General features: G+C 36.7%; 1 protein-coding gene across 2 annotated transcripts in view; it reads right to left on the bottom strand.

The window, feature by feature from the left end:
* The window catches only part of VPS13B (vacuolar protein sorting 13 homolog B), a 475,565-nt gene that overhangs the window by 258,630 nt on the left and 201,825 nt on the right, over nt 1-15,110 (bottom strand). For both annotated transcript variants that reach the window (XM_074145995.1, XM_074145994.1), the window contains exon 19: nt 9,846-9,955. In XM_074145995.1, coding sequence (XP_074002096.1) covers nt 9,846-9,955 — 110 coding nt within the window. The remainder of the gene's footprint in view (nt 1-9,845; nt 9,956-15,110) is intronic.

The following is a 15,110-nucleotide window of genomic DNA, read 5'->3' as shown; positions in this document are numbered from 1 at the left end:
TACACCACTAGTCATATAGTGAAAAACATCAAGGCTATCACAGCCAGACAAAGCTGGAAAAAATTATGACCAAATATTGAGTGTTCGAGTGCTGATCTGGACAATGAAACAGCTGTTTCATCTTTGCTCACTGAAATCAAGCCTGATGTTGCTGTTGATGACGCCCAGTACAATCTTGTCAGATTTTTGGCAAAAGATTTCTGGTTAAAAGAATGCAGAAGATGAAAGATCAACATTGAACTAGATGGAAAAGGATCATCAAGATTTGGGTTTTAGCCACAAACTGATGAGGAAATTGTGGCTTGGGAAATAGCAGATGACAAGAGCCCCACAGCTGTACGAGAAGATGAATCTGATGGGAAAGGAGACATTGCAGGCAAGTGTTATCATAAGCATTTCATCACAAGAATCCAAAAAGCTAGTTAGAAAAGTAATATGTAGTAAAGTTTAACACACCTACTTGGGATGTAAGCTTTCTGGTTACTAATTGGTAGTATTATCAAGAAGGTAAATAAAGAACATTTAATAAAGCTATGGAACTATGGCAACATTTATATGACGTTGTTACGTTGACACAAAGTCACAATCAGATTCTGTTCTAGAATACTGACCATAGTTTTATCAATGCAATAATGTTCTGTGGCTATTATATAGTGAATACTAGATTAATAATGATTCATGGTACTCAAAATAATAAAATTTACCACTTTTCCAGAATAATTATTACAATTAACTTTTAAAGCAGTAGCTAAAAACCTACAGGAAAGCTACCCTTTTCCAAATTTAGGTTTTATTGACACATAATCTAACACATTAGACACCATAGTAAGTGTGTACACAACACTGACACATACATATATGCTATTTATGCATGTAAATGGATCAACAGGTAAGACTAAATTTTTTATCTTACTTCATACTGTGTGGTCAACATGACTTTGGAAATGATAAAGATCTAAAATCAGAGAAAGGCACAGAACAATAATAGCTAAAAACCAACTTGCCAAAAATACCAAGCCCCAAGTATTTCCTGATTTATGTGGAGATATGACAACTAACTGAAGCTAAAATATCCTGTAAAGAGGGCTAGTGGAAAGTTGCCCCAGGTAGAATAAATTAGTATTTTATTTTACTTGGGATTTTTGGTAATAAAGTATTTTATTTCTGAATTATAACTTCCCATGAGTGTGAGGCTGAAGAAGATGTAGGCAGATTTGGGAACATGCGAAATGTATTCTAACGAAAACTTGACCAGCTGAGCAGACCCATAACCTTCATTTGAGGGATGCCTACACAGTCACCTCCCTGATAACAATCCAAAGGCAAAAGGATACTCCAAGATAGGAACTTAAATATTATTACTAAAAGAAAAAAATGAAGCACTGGCTTGTGAAATACTGAACTCAGAAGCCTCAGCCCAGACAAGGGTTGCCATCTTTGAAATGACACCAGACCCAGATTGAAGAATATTTACCTATGCTGCAAAACCGTCCCACGCTGTGCCCGAATGAGCTCCAGCAACAAGGAGGATCTACCTTGCCCACCTTGCAACAAGTTCTAATATCATGAAATCACAATTGCTGCTTGACTACAGTTACATTTCATTTGTTTTATTTCTGAGACTAATAATATATAACACATATATAAAAATAATAATATATATAAATATATTTTATATATAAATAATATATAATAAATATATAATTTATTAATAATAATATTTATAATAATAAATATATAAATATATAAATATATTATAATAATAAATATATATAAATAATAATAACATTATATATATATATATAAATAACACACCTAAATCGCTTCAGAGGCCTCAAACGAAACTAGGCATTAGGCCTACTTCTCAATTAAACATAATTAATTAATAATATTATATGAATTAAAATTAAATTGATCCCCAATTAAGAAGATTAGGCATGCTTAACCCCTGGGGTTCACAAAGGCACCTTCTTTCCTGGCAGATGAACTTGCTCATTCAAATTAAATTCTGTGACTGCTGTGTAGGAATTTCAGGTATGCTCAGGAAAGTGCTCTGCTGGGATAAAAGACCAATCGCCAATTAGCTGTAACCTTTCCAAACTTATGCGATGAACTGATGTCAGCCAAGAACCTCCACATTTTCACCAACTAGTGAAAGCATTCTATCAGCAGTTTTAAGGGGTCTCTGAAAGCAGAACATATAAGGTTCAGGTCCCATGTAGCTTTTAAGCAGTAGCTTCATTCTTACATCCTTCAAAAACTTAATTGTTTTCCTTGGGGTAAGAGGTGACAGATTCTGATAGGGATAAACACAGTGCTTTTGGCCTGCAAACTATCAGAAATCAAAACCTACTATAATTTGAGAAATCTTCACACACCAAGAAGATAATTAAGTTTACCACAGAAGCATGCTTGTTTTATCAAAGCCTTTCCTGCTATTTATCAATGTAGAAGAGAAAAACTAGAACTAAAGAAGGGCAACACAGCTCTACCCTCAATGCCCAATTTTGCTATAACATGGAAAAATCTTAAATTTGGGCACTGAAACTTGCCCTTACATTGTGTTATTCATTCATTGCCATTCATTCAGAAGTGTTTGGCTCCTAAAGACACAAAGATCTGCAATATTCCAAAAGTCATCTTAAGACAGATCAAATTAGAAAAATTACTTGTTCTACATGAGTCTATTGACCAAGTCATGATGACAAAATCATTTCATCTTAGGCAAACATTCCAGAGAGACCACTGGTGCAGACCTCTGAATGAAAAATTGCCCAAAGCATACCATCGAGAGTTGATAATATCCTCAGCTCACAATGACCTTTCCGTAAAGCAGTGAAAGGATTCTGTAACAGTAAAATTCCTAAGGTAATGGTAGAGAAAAGAGAAAACGAGCAGAGAAAAATGTTGAAAGGAAAAAACAGATTAAATGGAATTGCTAATGATGAATTCTGTAATCTGCCTACCCAGCTTATGAAAAATTCTTGGTTTTGAATTGGGATACACAATCTTCCACGGTGTATGTATTCATGAAAAGAGGGAATAGTTTGGATTCTGGAATCATGTAGGTATATTACATTCCAGTACTTTAAAGCATGATGAATCTAGAAGACGTGCAATGTCTTTTCCTTAGTTGTTTCTATATATAACTAAGGATGACAAATTCCCTCTTTTTTAACATATACATTAAGTAACAAGTTCTGTTTGTTGTGTTTTTGCTTTTAAACTAACAATTTGGTCTAAGCATCTTAATGGGCATGATGATCAGAAGGTGCTGAGTTAAAACATCTCTAAGATGTCTACAGCTTACAAGTAAAAAAACGAGGATTTTGAAAATAAGTTTTGAACTTTAAGTCACAGTACTTTGATTTATAAAATTTATTCCCTGCTCTGCACTAAGACTCAAGTTATTTCAGGTCAGTATTGCTGAGGAGTTAAACTAATATAACTTAAGAAAATCAATTCCAGCAATTGCTGCCCCTTTAATATATACCGTGTCTTGGGTGCTCTTGGGTTTTTTGTTTCTTAACCCGTTAGCTGGCAAAGGTTTCTGGTGTTGATTACTACACACTGTACACACAGTACAATGCTCCAAACAGGCAAGGTGATCTACCAATAGCATCTTTCTAGACAAAGCAGCTTGTAATACTTGCTATACTGATTATCTGGAAAGATAATCAGCTGATGATGAGGTGAAAACACTCTCATGATAACAAATACCTTCTCCTTACCTCCTCATATCCCTGTTGCCAATCCACATCTTTTTCTTCCTTTGCTAACACCAAAAACCTGCATTTTATTCTATTTGTATATTATTCAGAACCGTTAGACATGAAATCAACATGGAACATTGTTTTTAAGTGTGTATAAATTGTGTATTACACAATCTTAACTAACTTCTTTTGTTCACTTCAGTTAAGAACAGGAAAGGAGTAGGAGGGCAAAAGAGCTATAAAGAACCAGCTAAAATATTTCATGGTCTATAGGAATACACATTGATATCAAGTCAGGAAACTCATGAGCTTCTTTTCCTATTGGAAAAGGCTGAGGTACTGAATGCCTTCGGCACCTCAGTCTTTACTAGCAAGCCCAGCCTTGAATGCCAGCTCCCAGTCACCAGGGGGAAAGGACGGAGCAAGGAAGACTTACTCTCAGTGGAAGAGGATCAGGTTAGGGAATACTTAAGCAAACTAGACATATGTATGTCCACAGGCCCTCATGGCATGCACACCACATGAGTGCTCAGAGAGCTGGCAGATGTCATCACAAGGTCACTTACAATGTTCTTTGAACAATCATGGCAACTGGGAGAGGTACCAGAGGACTGGAAGAAAGCAAACATCACTTCTATCTTCAAGAAGGGTAAGGAGAAAGACACAGGGAACTACATTCCAGTCAGCCTCACCTCAGTCCTTGGGAAGGTGATGGAACAACTAGTCCCAGAAACGACTTCCAGGCATGTGAAGGACAAGAAGATGACTATCAGCATAGTTTCACCAAGTGAAAGTCATTCATTACCAGTTTGATAACATTTTATGATTAAATGACTGACTTGGTAGATGAAGGAAGAGCAGTGGATATTATCTACCTTGACTTCAATAAGGCCTTTGACACTGTCAGATCTTCATAGAGAAGCCCATGAAGTATGGGCTAGATGAGCAGACAGTGGAGTGAAAACCAGCTGAATGGCTGGGCCTAGAGGGTGGTGATCAGTGGCATGAAGTCTAGTTGGACTCCAGCAAGTAGCAATGTACCCCAGGGGTAAATAATGGGTCCAATCCTGTTCAATGTCTTCATTAATGTGAGGAATGGCTGATATGCCAAAGGGTTGTGCTTCCATCCAGAGGGACCCTGGCAGGCTGGAGAAACGGGCTGACAGGAACCTCATGAAGTTCAACAATAAGAAGTGCAAAGTCCTGCACCTGGGTAGGAACCATCTCATGCACCAGTATATGCTGGGGGCTCCCCAGCTGGAAAGCAGCTTTGCTGAAAAGGTCCCGGTGGACACCAGGTTGAACAAGAGCCAGCAAAGTGCCCTTGTTGCAAAGAAAGTGAATGGTATACTGGGCTGCACTGGAGAGTGTACTCCCAGCAAGTCAAGGGAGGTGATCCTTCCCCTCTACTCAGTGGTGGGTCTAGTTCTGGACTTCCTGGTACAAGAGAGGCATGGACATACTGGAAAGAGTCCATCAAACAGCCACAAAGATGATTAAGGGACTAGAGTATCTTCCACATGAGGAAAGGCTGAGAGAGCCGGGACTGTTCAGCCTGGAGAAGAGAAGGCTCACGGGGAACCTCATCAATGTACAAAAGTACCTGAAGGGAGGGTGCAAAGAAGATGGATCCAGGCTCTTTTCAGTGGTGCCCAGTGACAGGACCAGAAGCAATGGGCACAGACCGAAACACGGGAGGCTCACTCTGAACATAAAGAAACATGTTTTTACTATGAGGGTGACTGAGCACTGGAACACGCTCTTTATTGAGCAAGACCTCAAACAACTTACTGTAATAGCTAAAAGAATTTTGCAGACTTCACACATAAGAAAACTAAAGAGTTTGCCTCAAGTTCAGTTCAAAGAAAGATGTCAGTTCTATTCCTGACTAATATAAAATAAGCAGCATTGGCTTTGCCATATCACCTTTCAAAGAAAACATGCTGCACACTGTATACCATACAGTACACAAACAGAGAGCAGAACTTCTTACTACAAACTGTTTCAGTAGTTTCCTCTATTATTACTGGGAAAATTTACAAATTATAAACTTGAAACAAACATATTAAAATAAGGACATCAAAAGCCTGCAACAAAAGCTCTGTGCTTGTTTGTGTTTTATATATATAGACTTGTTGTTTCATTTCTGCCAAACCAAAGTTTGTAAGAAGCATTACTACTCATTAAAATCCAGTTATCCCCCTCAGAATGGCATTATACTGACCTATGTCCAGTATCACCAATTGGGTAAAAGGCAATAATGGACAAGACTATAGATACAGAAGAGGCTTATTTTACACAATGCTTTCACTTCAACAAAGAAACTTAACTACACCACATATTTCTAGTAGCCATGAAAGAAATTCAAAAGCAATACACAGATTTGTTCAAGCACCAAGAGTGTCTCATGGATTTTTAGACTGAAATGTTCTCATTGTTTCTGTGCTTCAATGGGGACAATGGAAAACTTATAGATGCATGTTGGAATTCAAAATGGATAGAGAAAAACAAGTTCTATTTACTTCCATTTACCCTAAAGCACTGACAATATAGCCACAACAGCAACCCCACAGACCATTATTCAAATACGTAACAGCAGCCATGCTTTGGCATGCACCGTCCCTTTGTAACAAAAAGGTAATACGCCACAACATCATTCACTGAAAGCATCTGGCACCAAACATTCCATTGTATTTTAAAAAATTATGCAGAAGCCTTAAAGGCTAGCTCTATTTCCAAATTTTCCTTTTTTTTTTTTTTTAAGTCAGTTTAAAATGAACATGAGAATGAATGATGTATGTAGCTTGCAGACCATACAGAAACACAACTTACGTAGAAGCATTGTACATTAAGTGAATTTCTAGATCCTAACATTTTCTTTAGATAAACACTAAGTCCAGTCCCTTTCTCCTGCAAACAGCTGTCATACACATTGTTCCTAAAGACATAAAATTCCATATATGAACAAGTCAGAAAATTCCCTTCTAATGATAACAGAAGCAGCAAAAAACTTTAGTCTTAATATGCAAGATTTTAAAATCTTTTACTTCTAGCCTAGATATATGAAGAACCTGTTTATATCCACTGATTATTGTGCCAAACATAACTTTTCATTTAAACAGCTTCTCTCTCCTTTTGGTGTTTACCCTTAGTCAGACTTTTAAAATCCTCATTTATCATTCATCACAATTTTCAGACACCACCTAAGAACATACCAGGACTCGTGGCCTAGTGTACTACATGCTACATAAACACGGTTAAAGAGTTTATAACCTAATTGTACAAAATGGACGCACTGGGTAAAGGAGGGGAGAAACTAAAAAGAGGTAACATCTGTACAAACCAAGTGACAGAACGGCCTCAGCTATCAGCCTAGTTCTACAATTACTGGCTGCTGGGTAAGTGAGGTGCAAACAGAGGTAGGTTTAGCAAGAGTCGAACAGTAATAAATGAAAAGGGGTTGTCCCCACTGGGCTGCGTGTACCCCCACACCCCAACGCAGCACTCCTTCATTGTCCTGTTCCAGTTGAATAAAATCTCAGTACGGACAAAGAGAATTACATTTCTTAAGGACAACACAGTAAAGCTTCGTGGAAAAATCATTGAAAATTTATGTGTTTTGTAAAAACACATTTACTTTTGTGCTTACTTCTGTCCTAATCCATTTCAGCTTATAAAGTTAAGTATGTTCTGATATTTCTAACTTTTCATGCTTTCAGAGTAAACCCCACCAACACAGTTACATTACACATAGGGAGTATTTCAGTAAAGATGTAAAATACACGTACTAGCAAATTGGCATCATAAACCCAAGAATCCCACAGTAATAATTAAAAGAAAAACAAATCTGAAGAAGTTCCGGTACGTAAAGGTATACCTGTCTCTGTGGGGAGCCAGACCATCCCAGCCCTATCCCTTTATGCCATGACAAATTTACATGGCTATAGTTGTGATCCCAAGTAAACTAATAATTTGATTTAACTTACTGAACTCAATGTTATTACTTGATAGAATGTGTACACAGAAAAAAATGTACTGGAAGATTTTCTGACTATGGGTTTTCAGGTAAAACTCACAATTTTGACTCAGTTATAATGACAGAGCAAATAAATTGTATCAAGTAGACAATAAAATTTAAAATATCTTAACATTTAAGATCTCTGAATCACACAAGGAACTTCTAATGTGATGTACTTTCCTTTTTTTCTGTTGCGATTGTATAAGACTGATAAAATAGAGGAAGAAAAGAGGTTTATGAATCAATAACATTTTGACTATAACTTGGTTGAAAGCATCACGTCTTACAGTTGTTCCATTAAATGTTCAAAAATTATGAAGGTTGTACAAAGTATGCAAGTTTTTTTATACAAATTAGACTATGGAAACTAAACCTTTTCCAGTAATATACAAGGCCATAACTTTGACTAAAATCCTTATTCTAGGATAATTATAGAGTTACATAAAGAAAGTCTTTGGTTAAGGATAGTTTAATACAGGTATAGCATTTTCTTTTCAATTAAAGTTTCTTCACAACTACTACAGACATTGTAACTTTTATTATGTGCAGTCAATTACCACAGTTACATTAATGGTGAAACTAGTATGATGTCAACAGTTAGGCTTATAAATTTACATTTAAAATACTTTCAAGTCACTAAGCAACTCTAAATGCTCTAAATGCTAATAAATGTGACACACTAATTTTAATCAGAAAAAAATTAGAAGGCTGTATAAGGTAATGACACAAATTGCAAATAACCACTTAATCAAAATTTGGCTAAAAATTTTGCTACTGGTGATCAAAACCAGAGACAAATAAGTTTGCTAATGTAGTCATTAAACCTTTCTAGTCACTCAGTATACAAAGGCAATCAAAAGAGAAAGCACTGAGTAACAGTTGATTATATATATAATAACGTTAAGGAAAGACTCATATGAACATTTGAAATAACCAGGTTCAATTACATTTTGGAAGGATACATAACAGTATTGCAAAAGTAAATAAATGGTCTGTTTTAAAAAAGAGGTATAGTAGGAAATGTTGTGCTGCTCCAGTTACAATGCAGGAATGAAGAATAACTCAACACATTTAAAAACAGCATAAAGGTATTAAAATGATAAAGCAGCAGTGCACACATTGGAAGCTTTTCAGATGGTGCTGGTGCCGAATGAGCTTAATGGGACTCAAATTCATGTTTGACAATTACTACCTAACAAGATCATTTACACAAAAGAAACAGGGATGTTTACAGATCATGTTAATCACTTCAAGGGCCCAGTATAAAACTTCCCTGATGTGCCTAGTGTTCTATAAGAGATATATATGAGACAAATATCAAAAGGTTCTTTATTGGCCACTTAATAATTGACCACATAACCGAGGCAGAACATCAGGCTACGCAGACCACTAGTTTGATCAATTATGTCAAATTTAAGCTTTAGAACATCTGAAGAACATCTACTGATCTGCAGTAAAATAAGTTAGAAATCAGTTTGAAATCAGTTTAAAATCAGGCAAAACCTGTGTTCTTTCCAGGTCAGGAGTATGAGGCATGAAAGTTAAGGTCAAGAACATGTCAAAGAAAAGACTGTGCCACATAGACCCACAGCCTTAACTTTTCGTATCTTTTCTGAGCACTTCAAATGCAAATATGTGTTTTGACATGATATACAGAATCTCTGTTACAGCATTCACTTATGGCAAGTTCTAAACTGTATGGTTCATCTATTAAAATGGGCTTTAATAAGAGTAGTGATTTTATAACAAGTTATGCAATTATTTCATAGACGATCCCAAATGGTTAAAACACGTTTTACTATTCAGGCTCAGGCGACTTATGAGGTCTCAGTAGTTAAAGCTACTTGCAAAATACTGATTGTAAATAGTGACCATCAAAAAACATTCTATTCTTTTAATTAAAGATTATAAATTAAAATTCCATGACATGAAAATTCTCATATGCAAAACTTAACATTTTAAATAATTCAAAATAAGATCAGCAGTACTTGCGGCAAATTACAAAGACCAGAGTGAGAGAAAAAAAAAAATATGCAGAACAAGAATCCACTGTTGGCAGACATGGAAGAGAAAGTTTCCCCTCTCCCCACTCCTTTCCCTCCAAAAATACATACCTGCTGAATGTGTCTACTAGCTCGTTTCTGAGGCTGGTAGATAAGCCAAGTATACAGGACTGGATCAACATTAATTGCTAACCCTTGTATGCTGGACAAGAGCACTGCACCTACACATCATAGAAAAGAAAAGAAAACGTAAATTACCTCCATATATGTATTCATTTTTCGTGCACACAAATCATCTTTGATGCAGACTTTTGTTTGGATTGGACTTACATATATATTTCTTTTAAATTCCAATCAAGAGTAATAATTAAAATATAAAACTCAATAACTTCTTCAAAGTGAGAAACTTGCCAGCGCTGCCAGTGTTATGGACACACACAAAAAACAAATGCAGAGAATTGCATTTTGATTTTGCGTATTACAATTTTCTGCCAAGAAAAATGCTTGTTTTCACAAAGTTGTGTGTGTAACTGAATACACACAACACCCTTCCTCAGATTCTCAGCCAACAATAACATTATGCAAGACATGAGTCAATGAGACCCCTGACAGAAAGAGATTATAATGCATGACTCTCCCCAACCTCAGTAAAGAAAAACTTGTCTAGAACAGTAGGTTCTTTTAGTGAAGACAGGTCTAACTTAGGTGCCTGTTCTGCCCAAAGCTGCTCAGAAAAACATGTTTTGTGTAGATGTGGTCACAAATATTCTTTAATGGACTAGTTAGGTAAAATAAGGCAAATTTTTGAACTCTGCTAATGTTGGCAGTCTCAGTACTGTAAGCTCTTTGGATTTTGTCCTATTTTACAATATGTCATATTTTCTTTACATCTCACTTTTGAAGTCCTACGATTGCAAGATAGGACTACTATATCTTCATTTCTTAAAAGTAAAATTCTTAATTTTCTTATGCTTGTGAAGAAATACTTTCATGGGAAGCATTAAGGCTCAAAATAGGACAAAAACTGTTCTCAGTATGCAGAAATCTCAGCATATAGTTCAGACCAAGCACATTGAGACCCAATTTATGAAGCGCTATAACCTGCATTAAAAATCTGATGATGTATTAGTGAGGCTTTTGTTCCAATAGTACAGATACCTATTGCAGCAGAACTAAATTACAAAGCTGTAAAATTCAGAAACAAATGGATTAATATAATGCAACGTTATCAATTATATTAAAAAGGTGTGGCAAGTAATAATAGCCAGTTATCTTTTCACATAAGTTTTACAATTTCACTACAAATAAATAAATAAAATAAATCACAAAATAAATTCAAAACAGAAATTCTGGTTAGTGGAAGGTCCTCGCACCAAGTTCTAGAGAATTACAGGACTTCTATAATTCAAAGAATCATAGTTCCTAAAGCAATATATAACATATTTACTCTGTAGTATACAATATAATTATGCAGCAATCTGAATAATAAATTCAAATAAACTCAGAAAGCTTGTCACACAATTGAATGTACTTTCCAAAAACCAGCAAAAAACATACACCTGAAAACAAGTAATACATCACCAAAATTGTGATGGGAGGGGGGGGGGGGGGGAAGGTAAGTTATGAGTTTATTGTTTATAACAACATGTATATAGTTTATTGTATATAACAACATTTTCAACCCAGCTGAATTCTAAATGGCAGAAGACCCACCAACTTGGGGCGATGCAAGCAAAGCTTGATGAGTTCAATGGGAAAATGGCAGTCAAGAAATATACAAAGATAAATCATCTGCTTAGCACAGGCTCAGAGCTGGAACACACACTGTGAGGAACTCCTATACACAGATGAGTCTGTGTGATCTGATGGCTTTAAATGTCAGTAATAAACCTTAGAAATAAATCTGCGATTTAAGGCAAAGCCAATGTCAAGCATAAAGTAAATGGGTAACGTGCAAGTCAGAAGAGCAGTGAATATGCCTTGTAGCAGGATCTGGAGGAGACTGAAAAAAAGAGGCAGAAGGTAACAGAGGACTGATAAAGTACATGCTACAATCATTAGCTTTTATAAGATACTTGGAAGCCAAAATAAGGGAATCCTGCATCTTTAAGAGATACGGCCTGTTGTCAGCAATACTTAATGAAAGGTTTAATGTACATGTGATATGACAAGTGGGAGTCAGAGACCTCCCAAAGAGTGAGGGATAAAGTCAGCCTACAGGCAAAGTCAACAAAACCCCCATATTTATAACAGACTCCTGAAAGGGGAGAAAAAAAAAAAGAAATGTTACTGTAGCACATGATGCTACTTACTCAATTTAGTTTCTTGTTTACTGAAAAATTAGCTAAAACTAAGAATTTCAATACAAGTCATGCTTTGAACTGAAATTATGTTTTCACTGCAGTGAAGTCACACTAGCACAATCCCAGAAAACTCTAAAGTAAGGTAGAACAGAGAGCAAAATAGTTTATTTTTCCAGTTGTCTTTTGTCCTTGATAGCTTGTGTTTGGGACAGAAAAAAAAAACAACAACAAACCCACGAAAAACCCAGTACAAGTACTCAGATAAGCAATTACATTATGTGCCTTTCAATTTGACTGTCAGGTAACTTTGGCCTCCTACCGAGCCACTTCTGTCACATTGAATTACTGAAATTTACTGCTGTATTTGCTGCTTAGCCACTATATTCAAAGAGCAGTTAATCACCTATGTAAAGTTGTTTTCTGTGTAACAGCTTTCTTCAAAATAACTATGTAGTCAAAGAAAAGGTTCTCAGATTTGCCTCCCCCCCGCCTTAAACTTGTGTTTTCATGCCAAGAAATAAAAATCCCCCCCTCAGTTTTCAACGAAGATCTCACTGATGTGAGGACCAAGCTGTAAGTTGGCAGCAGACTCCTTACACGTCTAAGGAAAAAAAATTAATTGCTATTTTGTCTCTGTCAAAATGCAATGCTCGAGTTTCCTGGATTTCATTAAGACTGTGGTGAACTTTCTTTTCTCCCCTCCCCTTTTCTCCTTTTAATTAAATTTATATTTCAGAAAAAACAGACCTTAGTCCCATACCATACTGGGTTTCATTTCCAGATCCCAGTTCTTGCCAGAGTTATCTATTACGTCTATCTAGTAAATGATTTGAAAAATAAGAATCGAACCCAACACCACATAATCTTTGAACATTTGAGAATTTCCTCAAAGTCATGGTGTTGTTTGCATGATGCAGTTTGGGCAAATAATTTCCTTCCTCCCCAACTTTCTTGTCTCTCTCCTGAAGGAGCAAGCCGAGGGGAGGCTGCAGGCGTCGGCGGAGGAGGAGGACGAACAGGAGGCAGCAGAGCACAGCTGCGCTTGGCACTCTCATCCTTCTTAACAAGCTTCCTTGGCCGATGACAGCTGCAGCAACAGCACTCATCTTCCCACGGGACCAGGAGGCCCACAGAGGATAGATAACCTGGTGCCCCCTGCATTTGGGTTGGCTCTGCCACCACCTCCTCCCACCTTGAATGCTGAGCAAAGGCTGCTGGAGGAGCAGGGAGAAGAGGGGTCGCTAGCCTTGGGCTCTAGCCCTACCCTCTCCTTCAAAAGGGAAATTCAAGCACGTAATACGTGGGACAAAAAGGGAATATGGTACACTTCTGGCAAGGTGGAAGAGGACACCCGGGGGAGGCAGCTGCAGAGAAGAGGCCAGAGGTAAAGGCAGGAGCAGTGAAATGGAGCAGAGTCGAGCAGCAGAGCGGTGATGCTGAGGGATGTTCAGCAGTGATGAAAGAATGGGAAAGAGCTTTGAATATCACAGAGATGGAAGAAAAGGATGAAGGCAGCAGGATGGTGAAAGAGGACGGCAGAGGTGAACGAGTGCTTTGGGAAGGAGAAGGGAAGTTAGTAATATTTGGCAAAAACGGCTGTCTTGGAAATGTAAGAGCTTTGTGAAAGAGTAAACTGCATTACTGAGTCACTCCCAACATTTTGGTGAAAAAGATTAACTAGAAAAAGCAGACAATAATAGTTCAGTCATAAATTTACTTATTGAAATGAAACACTTAACACAATGACAGCATACTATGATGCACTAGACATTGAGAAGCAGCCTTGCTATTTATGTGCAGAAAAATGTATTTTATTTCTACAACAATAAAGGATCACCCTGGGAGAATTCTTTCCAAATTCTGCTGTATATGCAGTATCCAAACACATCTATATTGCTATTTCCAGTAAAAACTTTCAGTAAAACATTTTACATATTCCCCTATAAAACAAACTGAAAAACCTCTACAGGAAACTGAAGTTTAAGTTATAGTTAATGCACACTTTCTACTGGGGAGGAATCACAAATATGACCAAAGGGAATGATCTACAAAAAACCTAATTCTGACAAGTTTTGTTTATTTTTAGCAACTAGGTAACTAAAGAAAACATTACACCATCTTGCTATATAAGCTGCACCATGAATTATTTTAGCACTGAGGTTATGACTCCTAGACGTCTCAGGACATGTGAATGATAAGCAGGTGCTGATACAGGTTGAGTTAGCATCATTAATTTATTATCCAATTATTTTAAAGGATAACAGAAAGAAGAAATAATCTTTTTACTTATTATCTTACTGTTTTAAAGGGCATTTCCACTAAGGCATATTATAAAAATGTAGATCTGCATATTACACCCAAATGAAGAGCTCTTTTTTATAAAAGTATATAGGAAATTAGTTCTTTCTGCTAGTTGACTCAGAACAGATGCATTGTAAATCACTAAATGTGGAAACATCGAACTCTTGTTTAATTTTAGCCTGGGAGTCAACTGAGGGAAAAAGAGTGCTCTTTACTACTCTGCTTACTGCCAAAATGGCTCACTTACCCACATTCCAAACAGGCTTTACCAATTAGCTATCCTATGGCACCACAGCCATTTGCAGTCACATCCCAAGCTGAAGAATGAGAGCTGAAGTAGGAGTTAGAAATCGCAGTTACACAGCATAAAAATGAAACATGCAACCCCTTTTTGTCCACTTTGGAATACCGGTGACAAGCCAACATGATTGTCTTGCAAAATAAACAGCTTATCTAAGAGACAGAGTCCTGCATTTCATCCTGAATTGCTGAGTCAGACAAGGGAAACAGATATTTCAAGCTACATCAAAGTTTATGTGATTGTGAAAAATTATTTTTACATTATACCAGCTACGATAAGTTAATAAATTTTGCCTAACTACTGAAATATATGTCTGTGTGTCTCCCTATTCAAGGTTGAACTTGAATGATTACAGATGGCCTTTTATGTAAACATTACCACAATTTTATCTGAGAGAAAGATCTCCAAGTCTACTTACTTGCATACAGTTTTATGTTCACCAAGTGCTTAGAAGAACTCTAAGATCAATTA

The sequence above is a fragment of the Numenius arquata genome, chromosome 3, assembly GCF_964106895.1.
Source record: "Numenius arquata chromosome 3, bNumArq3.hap1.1, whole genome shotgun sequence".
Lineage (NCBI taxonomy): Eukaryota > Metazoa > Chordata > Aves > Charadriiformes > Scolopacidae > Numenius > Numenius arquata.
Note: the sequence above shows the minus strand (reverse complement) of the source record. Positions and strands in the feature narration are given on the sequence as shown.